General features: G+C 39.3%; 1 protein-coding gene across 16 annotated transcripts in view; it reads left to right on the top strand.

Annotated features, from left to right (window-relative positions):
- Nrg1 (neuregulin 1) overlaps positions 1–14,387 on the top strand; it is a 190,157-nt gene that overhangs the window by 146,369 nt on the left and 29,401 nt on the right. For 14 of the 16 annotated variants that reach the window (XM_051169380.1, XM_051169378.1, XM_051169377.1 and 11 more), the window contains one exon: positions 11,067–11,196. In XM_051169380.1, the coding sequence (XP_051025337.1) occupies positions 11,067–11,196 (130 nt within the window). Of the gene's footprint in view, positions 1–11,066; positions 11,197–14,387 lie in introns of those variants that run through there. The other 2 variants (XM_051169387.1, XM_051169386.1) reach the window with 1 other exon arrangement.

Genomic DNA, 14,387 nt, shown 5'->3' with positions numbered 1-14,387 from the left:
GCTTTGAGTTCAGGTGGCCGCTCAGGGCATGCTTCCCTGAGTGTGCCGGACAGTCACGTTCTCTGCTCAGTCATATCTTCCCTGGTCCGTATTAGGCCATGAAGATCTTTTGAAATGGATAGATAGAGCAAAGGCAGCATCTGTGCCTCCCCACCCCCACCATGGTTTATATCCTGAAGGAAAGAGAAACTCTCACTTAGAGTTACTATAGCTTTGGGAGTTGGAAGTAGTCTATTAGCCCACGTAAATTGAATGCTACCAGTAAAATAACAACAACAATAAATTAACTAGAGGCCAATATATTGACTGTCACACTCCCTGTTTCTGGCATGGCAGGGATGTGTCCAGGCATACTGAGACAGGCCTGACTTCCTACCAGCCCCTTAGAATGTGTTTCACCATGACCTATTCAGTTCTACCTCACCATGGATACTTTCCAGCAGCTGGTTAATGAGAGTAAGATGCTAACCATATGGATCCAGGTTTGCAGAAGTAGTGTATGGATTAGGAAAGACGTTTGTGTACATAGATTTCTCTCTGGGAGCCAAAAACCTACAGCTATGCATTGAAACACCCGTGCAGTCATTCGCTTCTCCTCTGCTCAACAGAGCTTAGTGTCAGCAGTGGGAAAGCAGGTGACTGTCAGCTTTTAGGGTGGAGGCCCCAAAGTTAAAGCATAGACAACATGAATACTTGTGCACACACACACCCCTGCACGCAGTCTCATAGCCATTTCCTGTGTTTTAAGGATTTTTTTTTTTTTTTAGACATGATGCATTCAGAGTCTGCTGATTTTGTCCCCTCACCTGTAGCAACCAATACAACTATTACCTGTAACATTACTTTGTGACTGCGCCATCTCTGACCTTGTATCTTTAGAGAGATAAGACCTACTATGAACTAAATCTTTGGGATCAGCTAGTCCTTTGCTGAGGTGGAGGGGAGGGCAGGGAAAAAGGGAAATAGTTTTATTGACGTGAAACATTCAAAATTACATATTTTTTTTTTTCTTGAAAGCTCCTGTTCAGGTTGGTCAGACATGCAGTGTCGACAGCCTTGGCAAGATTTGGTTTCTGTATTGTTTGGCTATGTAGATTTTGTACCAGGAACTTGGATATTGTAGATGCACATCCAATAGCCTATTTCAGGCTGAGATGTTTTACTGCTCTGATCCCAAACCGATGAATGAGGAATGGTGGGGAAATGTATGGCCTGAAGTTAGCCACGTTAGGACACACCACTGCTGCTCTGTTCCTTCATAAGCAGCAACCTTCGACCTTCTTGAAGAAAATGTGCCATGGAAACAGAAATTGGTCGTGGATGCCCACCACTATCACAGAATTGCACTTGTTTGGCTGACTTGCTTATAGTTGTGTATATTCGGTGTTTAAGAGAGGCTTGCTTTGTGCTGTAAGGGCACATATTCTAATAAACGTCTTTCAGAATTCTTGCCTGAGATGACTATTGTGCCTAGAGATGAGTCTCAAGAGTTAAAACACTTGGAGCGGTAATGACTGTCTTTCCAGAACCGTTTTTTAATTATTTCCTTGGTCGCTCCTTGATCCAAAGCACAAAACACTTAAGCTTGTTTAAAGTCCTAGTCAGAAATAATGAATATTACTGTGTTAGTCATGTATGTAATGAGTAATTTCAGGCCAACTGTGATACTGTCGTAGGTTGCTGGGGTAGAGGAGGTTGATGTGCATGTAAATACGTGGAGATTGGTCCCAGAGCCTCATGATGCCCCACATACACTCTACCCCTGAGCTACAACCCCACCCCTCCCCCAACTCCCACCCTCCACCCAGTACCATCTGTTCTTAATGAAGCCTTTATACCAATGGACTGGTAGTAATAAATGATTGAGTCTTACCAATGGATATCAAATATCGAGAAAAGGCCGAGTGTCTTTGTCTTCTAGCAGGGCAAGCATTACATTGAAGTATAAAAAGTAAGAAGAAGCTGTGTTAGACATTTAAGGATGAATACACCATCAAAATAGGAATGAACTCTGGTGCTTAGCTCCTAGTTTTGACACATATAAATACAAAGGGTGTGTGTGAGGTCTTTAGGCTATGTTTCTAACACCACAGTAGATAAATGCAGAGTAGTGGTATTTCTTGCTTGACTTGGGTTGTGTCTGGTTATTATCTTGTTCACTCGAACTCTTCCACACCCAGACCTTTGGAATGGCTTCATCACTCACTGGTTGTCTCATCTCTATTTTCTCCTCTATCAAGATTAAAGGATAGAGCATCAATTTTGTTAATCATGGCCTCACTCCAAGTCTTCCTGTGACCTGCATACTGAACATGAATTCCAGCCAGGAGTCTCAGGGTGTCTCTAAAAAGGATAATTGCTTGTTTTATAGCTTCCTTACCTTCATCCCTGTATTGTAATCCATGTGCTAGTTAAGTTGAGCTGCTTTCATTGAACCCAGAACCTCCTTCCCAGCTCCACAGATGGGTTTTCTTATCTGCTAAACTGTGTCTTCTTCTCAGCCCCAGGCCCTCATTGCTCTTAATATATCACCCGATCTCCATCCTTTACATTTGTCATTAGATACATAAACAAATGACATAATGTATTAGTTTTGACTATAGTGAATATTCCTTTATTTTACTGGGGTTTCTTGTTGACCAAGATTAGTTTTCAAACATACATATTGTCAAATAATGGCTTTTCATTCTCATTTTCCAAAGCTCTTTTGGGATTTTTTTTAATCCATGCCTACTGAATTTGATTAGATTTCTCACATAAATATTACCTAAAAGTATCAATAGCCGTAATCTCGCTTGTTCCTCCCAATTATGGAAATATCCTCCCTCTAAGAGTTACAGTGTCTCAAACACACACACATTTTAGGTTGTTGGCAAAAAGTAAATACATGTTACAGAGTGTTACTTACTTTATGAAGAAAAATGTGTCTTGAAAAAACTAAAATAAATTGCTTGTATTTTTTTATTTTAAAGATAGGATAAGCACATATTTAAAATTCACTCTATAGGGCTAGGGTGTATCTCAGTGTTAAGAGTACTTGCCTTTCATTTGTGAGAGTTTAGTCGCCAATGCTGAAATTAACTGAATGGTATAAAATTTGCACTTAAACATGGATATGAATGACTGTGAAAATGCAGAAAGTGGTATAATAAATATCCGTAGAGCCACAACCCAACTACAGCAGTCATCATCTTAGTTTCATTAGTGCTCTTTCTTCACATTACAATAGAAGCGGTTCTCAGACATCTGATCATTTGATGTATATATATATATTTTGATATATATTCCTGAAAGATAAGGAATATGCTATTTTTAAACTTAGCCATCGAACATTTGACACACACACACACACACAAACTAGTGGTAATACTAAGTATTATTAGTTATTTAGCTGGTAATTGGATCTTCTCTCATAAGCATATTTATGACAGTTTCCTGGAGATAGTTTTCAAGTGAGGTTCACACACTATGCTTTGCTGATGTTTCTTGACTCTTATATGTGCTTAAGTGTTGGCTTTTTTATTCTTTCATTCTTTGACTATAGCTTTACCTCGCCTATTTCTATCCCCTTTTACACTCTTTAGGGGCTCAGGCGATCCATGTTACAGAGCTGTGTTAGGCATTTTCACTCATCATACCCAGTCATGGTATGATAGTGTTCCTTTAATCTACTTCCGTTTCTATTCATTTACCTACATGCAAATATATGATTAAATTGAGATAAAAATTGAAGGAGAAGAATGCTTCCTAGTTTCACAGAAATTAACTTTGTTCATGAAATGCTGACTCAATATGTATTAAAATGACTACATTGCTTTTATTTTTGATATGCCATGATCTTTGCTTAAATGCATTACATATAAAGATGAAGCTGCCCCATGGCTTATCTCTTTTGACCTTTCATCTGCTTTTGTTTCCAAACACATTTTTAGAGGGTGAATAAATTAACTGATGTTGTGACATGTCACACGGTAATTCTAGCTCTGGCTGAATAACTGAGTCCTTGATCATTATTGTCAGTTCATTTCTTTTGCTTTGATTTCTTTTGTGACTATGAAAATTTTTGGCTAGCCTGGACAAGGGCAGAATAATATTGCTTACATTGGCATGATCTCCCAACACATCAATCATGGTGGAAAATGCAGAGTAAAGGCTGTGTGCCTTTAGCCTTTAATGTGTGAGATCTAGAAATATGCCACAGTAAGCCAGCCAGATGGGCTGCCGCTATTTGCTTTGTAAGCAGTTAGTCTAAGACTATAGTCCTTTAGAAAATGCATTAATGGAGAAAGGATCAAGGGACAGCCTGGACTTCTTGCTATAGAAAGCTTCTAAACTGTCAATGGTTTCTTAAAAATATATAGCAGAACTATGTTTCTGGAATTGGCTTTCTAACTAAAAAAAAATAAATAAATCAAAAACGACAACAAACTACTGACTTTACAAAGAGCATAGTGTCCATTTCCTGTTGTCACTCCACCTAGCCATTTGCGCAAGATATACTCTGTTTCTTTGGAAATCTGTGACATCCTCCAAGACATTTATGTCACTGTGATATTGTTGTCTAAGTTGTAGAACAGCAACGATTACACTGTCGTGAATAAAATGTGCTGTCAGGAAAAAATAGCAACTTGTATGTTTGAAAAATAACTGTGCCGACAATCTTATTTTTCTAAGGATAACACTGTCTAATAAGACCTAGTAATTTTCTTAACAACTGCTGGGAACTTAAAATGGGCTTTCTGCTTAGCTACAGATGACCTTGGTCTTCCAACACCTCCCCCCCCCAAAAAATTATAATTTTGTTTTATGAGGGAAAACATCCAAAGGTTACTTCTCATTCTGCTGGAAAAAAAGGAAATAATATCAGTAGCTTCTCAAGGCTTCTAAGGGAAAGGAGTATCTAAAAACAGCCTTAATAACCCTCTTCAGCCCTAGCGTAGGTTCACTGAAACAAAACACAGACATTTGCATGACCTTGAGAAGCCAGCCTCTATGTACATTTGAATTTTTAGCTGTAGTATTTTATTAAAGACTAGAACCACCTACTCCTTTGAGATGACTTCTATCTTCTTTTATTTTATTTTTTAAAAATGTTTTATTAATTTATTCATATTACATCTAAATTGTTAGCCCATCCCTTGTATCCTCCCATTCCTCCCTCCCTTCTGCTTTCCCCCTACTCCCCTTCCCTATGTCACAAGATGCTATAAGATATATTAGGATCCTTTCTGGTCCTTCCATTTGACGTGAGTTTAAATGGTACGCAAACACATGTTCCACAATTAAGCTAGTTCGTCTCCATTGGACTTTTGACTCAACTTTTTAAAGATAAACTATGAGTTTGTAGGATGTCTGCAAACTCTTAAATTGCCCAGTTTATTAAGTAAGCCTTGAGTCCATGCAATCGGATAACCTTAGTGTGCTATTGAAACTTATGGTTCCATGGTCTCATAAAATTTTCTTTACTAACCCTCTTGTCCTCTCCTCCAAGCTCCCTCTTTTCCTCTCTCCCTCTTTCTTCTCTCAACTCCTCAGTGTATCTTCTCTTTCTCCTGTGTGTGCCTGTCTTGTCTTTTTCAGGGCTGGTGATAGAATCCATGGCTTTGCACAATCTAAGCTCCCATGAACTATGCTTACTCCTGTCCTAGTTTGTTTGTTTGTTTGTTTGGTCCGGTTTGGTTTAGTTTAGTTTTGTTTTGTTTTTAATTTTAGTAGCAAAGTTCAGTGAAGAAACAGCCGTATACACAGTAAATATAAGAGCAAGCGAGTCATAGTCTTTGCTTTGTTTGTACATACAGTCTTCCAATCTTTGACTTTTTAGCAATCCGTAGCAACTTTAGTTATGTTATTACTTGTATATGTTAACACAATTGCCAGAAAAGGTTATTTTTCAAATATGCAAGTTCCTGTTTTTCCCTGACCTGCACATTTTATTTTTGAGAGTCTAATCATGCTGTTCTGCAGCTTCTTAGACAGTGTCTCAGTGACTCAAATGTCTTGGAAGGTGTCACAACTTTTCCAAAGAAAGAGGAGTGTTTTAGGGTGACTGGCTGGGTGGAGTTACAACATCAAAGCTACTCTCCCTTCTTTGCCATGCCAATAGTTTTGTTGTTGTTGTTGTTTGTTTGTTTGTATTTTCCTTCTGGGAGCCTATCCAGTCCTACTCAGCATCAGTTTGTTCAAGCTGGAGTTCTTAGGAGATGATGTTCCTTTCAGGCACTCTATCTGCTGATCTCCCAGATCTAGAAGAGTCTCCTTATCTTCTCCAGTCAGTTTCCCCCCTTTGCAAGTGCCTATATGCTATTCAGCAAAGGATTGATTTACAATGCAGAAAAAAAAATGCTAACCCAGAATGACTGTGCTTCTGTGGTTCCGGTGTGGCTCTGGCTTTTCCTGTGGAGAGGTAATGACTGCCCCCACCATCCCCTTGCTGGGGAGAGAAGCCACACAGGGAAGGTGGCATAGCTCTTCCTGCTTGGCTTCTGCTCCAAAGTGCTTCACCCTCAAGAGCCATCTAAGCAATTTCAGTCGGTACAAAGTGCTCCCACGAGAGGAGCCCTATTGCATTCTGGATGGGGATAATAATTTGAGGGGATTTGGCCTTAAAAACATAACAACAACAACAACAACAACAAAAACAACCGGGTCTATGGAAGAGCAAGGAAACATGCAGATTTCTAAATACATAAGCATTGAAGGTACAGGTAAGGTTAAAAACTTTCATTTTGTAGCTTGGCTGCTTGCTTCGTATAGGAATGTTAAGAATGTTTAAATTTAAATTTTTAAATAGTTCATTGAGAAAACCTCCTGCTTATCCAATTTTCCACAAGTAAATCAGTAAAAACTGTCTTGACCACACTGTCATTCAGAAAGGACAGACTCTTATAATTGCTCTCAAGTATACACTGTTACTCTTCTTAATTCCTGCTTAGTGTCTACAGAAACTGGCCTGACATCTTACCAGAGTTGTGCGTTTACTTGTGCCACGGTCCTAGTCTATTGCTGATGTCTGTCAGCTTTACTACCAAGGAAAACAGAGTTTAAAACTGGGGGTGGGGTGGGGGGGGGCGGGAAGAGGACCATCTGCCCAGCATTATTTTTATTTTAGCTTGAACTACTCTGCAGAAAAACGTGTGCTTCCAAGAAGAACTCCTTAGGAATGAGTAGAAAACACCAAATTGCTAGTTAGATGGCGAGCCAGCACGTGTACAAAGGCAGGCAGTAGCGGAATGCTCAGAGCCTACGTTTCAAGCGAGATTTGTCCCTGTGTTTCATATCATATGGACATTATACTACATTAAAGCTCAGGGTCATGCTACATACCTACAACCCCAGCTAGTCAGAAAGCTGAGGCAGCAGGATCCTGAAGTCTGGGTCATCGGGGCAATGAGATGAGACCCTGTCTTAAAGTAAAATAGGTTGTAGTGTTTAAACGGTCACAGTAATTCATGGGGAGTGTAAGTCTATTTCGTTTTTATAATGTGGGGCTTCAGTGAGAAACATGGCGGAACTGCGTAGATACTGAATTTATAACATAATCATATTTAAAAAAGAGACTCGTGTTTCTTTTAACCCATTCATCAGTTCAATTTCATAAACAAATTAATGGGTTATGAATTGTTTGGCAAGCAGTTACAATAGAGCACGCTGTGTGTGTTTACTGAACGCTTTGCAGTTATTCCGTTACTCCCTTTACAAACTAGGCCCTCTCCCATCACATACCCTAAGAAACAACGAAATTCCAGTGTGGACAGCAGTTACATTTTGTTTTCCTTTGTCCAGTGTTTATGCACCAGTGCGGGGTCCGTGACACTCAGCTGGGTGCAGGACTGCAACAGAAAAGAATCTTGTAGCGAACTTCATGACAGCCCCGTGCATCTCGCTTTTGTGGTTGAATCGAACTTAACAGTGCCATGGTGTAGGAGGGTGCCAGTCATTGGCACAGTTGAGGCCTGGACTTGATGCGTCTCCTCATTAATAGTGGCAGTAGTCATTGCTCTGCGCCATACCTAAATAGTGTCCTTTTAAGGAGCATTGGCCGGAGTCAACTTTAGTTATGACCATTACCTGTACATGTAAGGAGCAGTTGGTGAAGTTTAAAAGGATAGGTGGAGAAAAGAGGGGGAGAGAAGTGCAGGGAGAAAGGAATCAAAGGAATCTTATCATATGGCTAAGGACTTTCCTAGCCTCTCGATAGTGGTGTTTGGTTTGGGTAGAGAAACGTTGGCAGCAATCAGTATCCCTGACTTATATCACTGTAACAGATACATTCTCTGGCAATAAGTCACTACCTTATTTATGCTTTTTCTCCTTGTATGTTACTTGTTAGCTGGCCAAGGAAGGTGCATTTGGGTTGATGCATGCATACACAGGGTCAACACAAGAACAGTTCCATCCTACTTATCCATGCTCTATTGTTCAGACGCTCTCATTCTGTAGTTCCAACTGTTCTTGAGTTTGGCTGTTGTTTCGGAGCAGCTGTATCCAGTCAGCTCACACCGACCATCACCTGGAGCTTAGTTGCTGTCTTACAACTCATGATGTTTTTAATGCTGCTGTGGATAAAAGTGCTAAGCCCAATAGCCGGGACCATGTGAGAAAGTGGCTACTTTATTTCCAGGAATTAGCTTTTATCCAATGTCTCAGTACTGCCTTTAAGCTAATGATCTAAGGATTTATTCTATGCAGTGGAATGTGTCAGGCCTGGGTACTTTGGGGCAGCATTATAAGAGAATAATCACTTTGGGGAGAAATATTTTTTAAGAGCCAAAAAGGTACTTGTTTGTTGCTGTGTGCATTTTTTCATCTTAGTTATTTTGATAATCCTACAAGATCAGCAAGTCTGTGGAATAAGGGTGCTATATCTGTCTTTGGCATAGATCGTGATCTATTTTTATTGTTCATTTATAATTTATGTAGAGGCGTAGCCATTTGTGGAGGATGTTGGTTTTGGTTTTAGTAAATGCTATAGGATTTATTATAAAAGATCCTTCCAAGTGGGCTATTCAAGTTGGGCAAAGGACAGCCTTAGCAAACATGGCCGGGCTTCAGACACCTCTGGGCCCTGCTCATGGATCAGCACCCTTGTGCAAAAGAATGGTGCCAACTAACTGTAGGTGGTGTGTGCACAGGTAGGATGCCTAGCCAAATTATTAACAAGTGGCAGGCTGTCAGCAATCGAAAATCTTAAGACAAAACCTTTAACAGTTAAGGCAGCCTTCTTCCTCATCAACTAAAAGCAGTTGCCATGGATTAAAAATTAATATGCTTACACAAGCAGTTTTTCACTTGAAGACATGTTATTTGGCTAAAGAACACACGTTATGTAGTGTATAGAAATGTTCTTTATGCTATGATTTTATGAACCAAGTGATGCAAATTACCTCCACCTCATTGTAATAAGGATTCTTTTAACATAGGTAATAGTAAATGGAGAATCATCGAGCTTTGGTTTGGTTTGTAGATTTCTAAAGGATACCTTTAGTGACACTTTGAAAATCTCTTTTATTGAAGTAAGCAAAAAATTGCCTTAGGCTGGAAATGATGTAGTGCAATGCCGGAACATCTACCTACCCATGTGGAAGTCCCTGGGTTAACTCTCTGTGCCACAAAAATCCTAGCAAATGCTGCTTCATGGAACTACACATCTAGCCCCTTTCTCAAGTGTTTCATAATTCTGATTGTTAAATAAGAAAATTGTGTTTCTTCCCTATGCACCCCTAATGCTTTACCTTGAGTGAACACATTCTCTGTAAAAAAAAAAAATCTATGGTTAATGTCACCCCTATTTTCTGAATAAGAAATTTAGGAGAATTAGGACCAAAGGCTTCTAGAAGGGATTTGAATGAGATTACTCCATCAAGTTCAAGCAGTTTTGCCTCTCCTTCGCTCTTCCTACTAAAAGCTGTGGTCCCCAGTGTGCTGTAGACAGGAGAGCAGGAAACAAAATGAGAATGGCTACGAGAAATCAGAAACTGAATAATCAGGATGTTGACTATTCTGGTCAGGGAGAATGAAAATAAGAGAGCAGAAAAAAAAATGACAAAATGTGCTTTGGAAACAAATGAAAAAAAAAAAATCAAAGCAGAATAAAATGGAGAAACCATTCATGGTGGGCTACATAAATGAACAGCAGAAGATTGACCCATGCAAGTAACAAACTAGAGGTGATAAGAGATAAGGGATTTAAAAATCTATGGGAATAAGTCAGTGGATAAGATAAAAATTCCATCTCAAAATAGATTTTCTTCCGGAAAGAGCAGACAGAATCTTGAAGGCCTGATGCTGCTTTATCCTGATGGATATCAGTGTTGAGCACTGATTGACACTAAGCCCTGCCATGGTGCTCACAGCGATGAAGAGGAGAGGCCCTGATGCTAAATGCCCTTGAGCCTCAGGACCAGTTATTTTGTTTCCATTGGTGTGTGTGTTCTGTGGTCCGTCATCTCCAGCTTTACTTCCATAAGACTGTCAGGTTGGGGATGTAAATGTCAAGTAACCAAATGAAGATTTTGGTTTGGTTTGGTCTGGTTTGGTTTTGTCCTTTTGGGACAGGGTTTCTCTGTGTAGCCTTGTCTGCCCTGGACTCACTTTGTAGACCAGGCTGGCCTCGAACTCACAGAGATCCACCTGGCTCTGCCTCCCGGAGTGCTGAGATTACAGGTGTGCATCACATCACCTGGCTACCAAATGAAGATTTTATAAAGCAAAGGATGAAGGATGGATTGTTCCTATGCTCTTGGTTCCAAATAGATGAGTCTCAAAGGAGAGTGTACATTTCTAGATATAGCAAACTGTCTCCACTTCTTCAAAAGAATGTTGACAATCAGACACTTTGTTGCCAGTTGTTTAAAATATAAAAAGTGAATATATACATAAAATATAATTGCCCAAATAAATGACTCTAATCAATTATTACTATTAAAGTTTTCTTTCATTATTATGATCTGATACTATTACATTTGAGCCCTTGCTAGAGAAGGAATTGTATTTAATCACAATGCTGCTTCTGTTCTTTACAGAACAGAGTCTCAAGCTCTCCCCTCCTATTTATTTCCCCTATGTAGCCACGTCTACATCCACGACTGGGACCAGCCATCTTGTAAAGTGTGCCGAGAAGGAGAAGACTTTCTGTGTGAATGGTGGCGAGTGCTTCATGGTGAAAGACCTGTCCAACCCTTCAAGATACTTGTGCAAGTAAGAAACGAATTCCTCCCTGGGACCCATATCTGTAGCTCCTTATACCGGAGGACTTCTTGTCCTGATGTGCTCCATTGCTTCATTTCCCTATTTTGTTGCATCCTGCTAAGTAATGCTGATTTATTTGCAGAGAGTTTTTGTTTGTTTGTTTGTTTGTTTTAATACTTACACCATTGCCATCATCTCTGTCATGTTTTATTCTTTTTAGTGTTTGTGGGGGTTGTTTATTTTTGGTTATTGTTGGATTGGTTTTGTTTAGTTTTGGGTTTGTTTGGTTTTTGTTTTTTTGGCTTTTTTAAAAAATCTCATATGTATAAATTCGGTTTCCTTGTGGTTTTCCTTAATAGCTACTGAAAGAAATATGCAAATATCCTTTACCCCATGGATATATTTAGTTGGAGGTAACATTCTTCTTTCACCCCAGTGCTCACCTGCAAGGTGAACAGAACAAATGAGGGATGCAGGAGAGCAGAAAGCTACCTGCTAAAACATCTGTTATGCTTGGGATTACGTCATGACCCCCATAGTTATTTTTCTAATCAAACTTTAAGTTTCTCTTTACAGTTATTAAAAAAAAAAAAAAAGCAAGGCATATGTGTTCAGAATGTATTTAGCATGTTGTAGCACCAACATCATAAAAAAAGCAGGGTTTGGTCTGTGCCACTGTTATAGACACGTCTAGATTGTCACTTTCCTTCCAGTGACATGGAGGAGGCATAGATAGATGCATAGTTAAGAAATGCCAAATTGAGCAAAGAGTGGTGGCTCACATCTGTAAGCCCTGCACTCAGGAGGAAGAGGTGGACAGATCCGAGTTTGAGGCCAGCCTGGTCTTCAGAGCGAGTTCCAGGACATCCAAGGCTACACAGAAAGACTCTGTCATGAAAACAAAAACAAACAAGCCTAATGGCAATAAAATCAAGTATCATATTTGTATTCTCTCATCAGCAATAAAAAACTGTGGGGTTTTTTATTAGGATAACAAAATTTTAAATTTTATGGTAAAACAAAATCAATAGGATGATTAATATGCATGTGTTTATTTTGTCATCCATTTTAAGTTTACTGATATTTGTTCCATGTCGGTTATACGGGCTCATAATTTGAGGTGGGTAAAAGATGTTTTGTATCTTGGTTTGGGGCTATAGCACAGTTGATAGAATGCTTTCCTAGCATGCTCAACCACCCCCTCCCCCACCCAACTGCATATAAATGGATGTTGTAGTGGCAGCTCCAGCCTGAGAAATGTGACCCCCCCCCTTTTTTTTTTTTTTAAAGAAAAATGAACGAATAGGCTCCTTGAGAGGCAGCAGTGCCAAGAGAGCATATGTTGTGGCTGGATGTGTAGGGGATTTTATCAATGGAGACCATTTACAAAAGCAAATCATATCTTATAGTAAAGCATAGAATTCTCATCTCAGTGAGCGAGCTAGCAATTATGTAGGAGTCTCATTAAGTTTTTAAAAAGCAAGAGAAAAATGGCCAAATATAAAGAAAACCAATTTGCTTCATATGTGTATGATTCCATACTAGGTATATTATTTAAAATTACTCTTAAAGTTAAGATTAGTTGTAACCATAAAAATTATTCAGTTGTGTTTGCTTATAGCCAATTTTCAGTTTTAGCCTTCAGTCCTGCTTATTTTTTATAAAAATAGCACAAGATGAGACCCCCCTCCCATATTTATCATGGTGAATGGGCATATGAGCACATATGATAGCCTCCCCTAAGACTTTCTTTTGCATGGCAAATATGAGATACAAAGAATTACCACCTCTAAGATATAACTTCATTGATTATGCTGAAAATCATTGTGACTTTCCTCCAGGCTCAGGCATAAAATATCATTGCGTTTTAATATATCTCCTTGAAAAATACAACTAAGTTATGTTTCCTTAAATGTCCCCTCTTTTAAACAATTCTACCCCCGTATTATCTATGCCTTGCCTTTTTACCTCTGTACAAGAGAAGCTAAGCCCATTATGTTTTAATTGCAATGATGAAATATGATCATTCCTTATCACAGCCTTTGCAAAGATTTACAAGCTGCATGAGTGCATATGATAGTTTCTGAATACCTCTAAGGAACCACCGCAGTCATTTTCCACATATTAATTTTACCTATTCTGCAGCCCTCCCACATCCTACACAAAACATGCAACCGCATGAGTGCTGTTCATCTGTTCCATCTTGGCACTGTGCCAACAGCTGAGAGTTTCCTTTACCGACACAGTGTCTCATTAAACTTTAAGTACTCTGTAGGAAAACAGAAGATACTTCCGTTTTTCTTGGTAAATTGTGAAGTGAAAAGTTTGTTATGTTTCTAGTAATGAATTAGCAAAATGAGAATGAACACTTTGCACCCCTCAAACCAGTTGTCTGGTGAATCAGGCTTGTCTTCTCATCCTTAGAAAACCACATTTTGTTTTATTTTATTCTTTTCTTCTTTCCATTTTGTTTTAACAAAAACACTTTTAAAGACTTATTATTCCTCTTTTAGAAAGAAAATATTTGATATCTCTAATTTTAGTTCTCCCTCAATTTTTAGACTGTAACTTGATTGATGCATCAAAATAATTCTGTGACTTCAACTAAGAATTAGAGTACTTATCCAGGTGTGGTGGTGGACTCCTGTAATCCCAGCACTCAAGGAGACAGAGGCAAGCAGACCTCTGTGAGGTCAGAGCCAGCCTGATCTGCAAAGAGAGTCCAGGATAGCCAAAGCTACACAGAGAAATTCTGTCTCCAAACAAACAAACAAACAAACAAAAAACCCCAAAAATTGGAGTACTTACATTTATCATACAAAATAGATCAAGCTTTGTTGAATGAAAAGCTTTTTTTTTTTTTTTTTTCTGATAAAAACCATCTTATATCCATGGAGAATGAGCTTTCTATTGGCTAGCTCTGAACAGGGGGTCTAGATTTACTGCATGCATTGCCCTTGGTTGGTGCAACAGATTGTGCAGGACCCCCTAGGTCCAAATCTGCTGGCCTTGATGATCTCCTTGTAGGGCTCCTGAACCCTCTGGGTCCTTCCATATCCCCAGTTCTTCCATGCCACTCTCAGTGCTCCACCTGGAGTCCAGCCATGAGTCCCAGCATCTGTCTAGAACCCCCACTGGGTAGAGTCTCTGGTGCCCCTGATTTAATTACTTCTTCTTGGTGGAGTGGCAAAGTGGCACAC

Source organism: Acomys russatus, chromosome 27 (assembly GCF_903995435.1).
Source record: "Acomys russatus chromosome 27, mAcoRus1.1, whole genome shotgun sequence".
NCBI lineage: Eukaryota > Metazoa > Chordata > Mammalia > Rodentia > Muridae > Acomys > Acomys russatus.
Note: the sequence above shows the minus strand (reverse complement) of the source record. Positions and strands in the feature narration are given on the sequence as shown.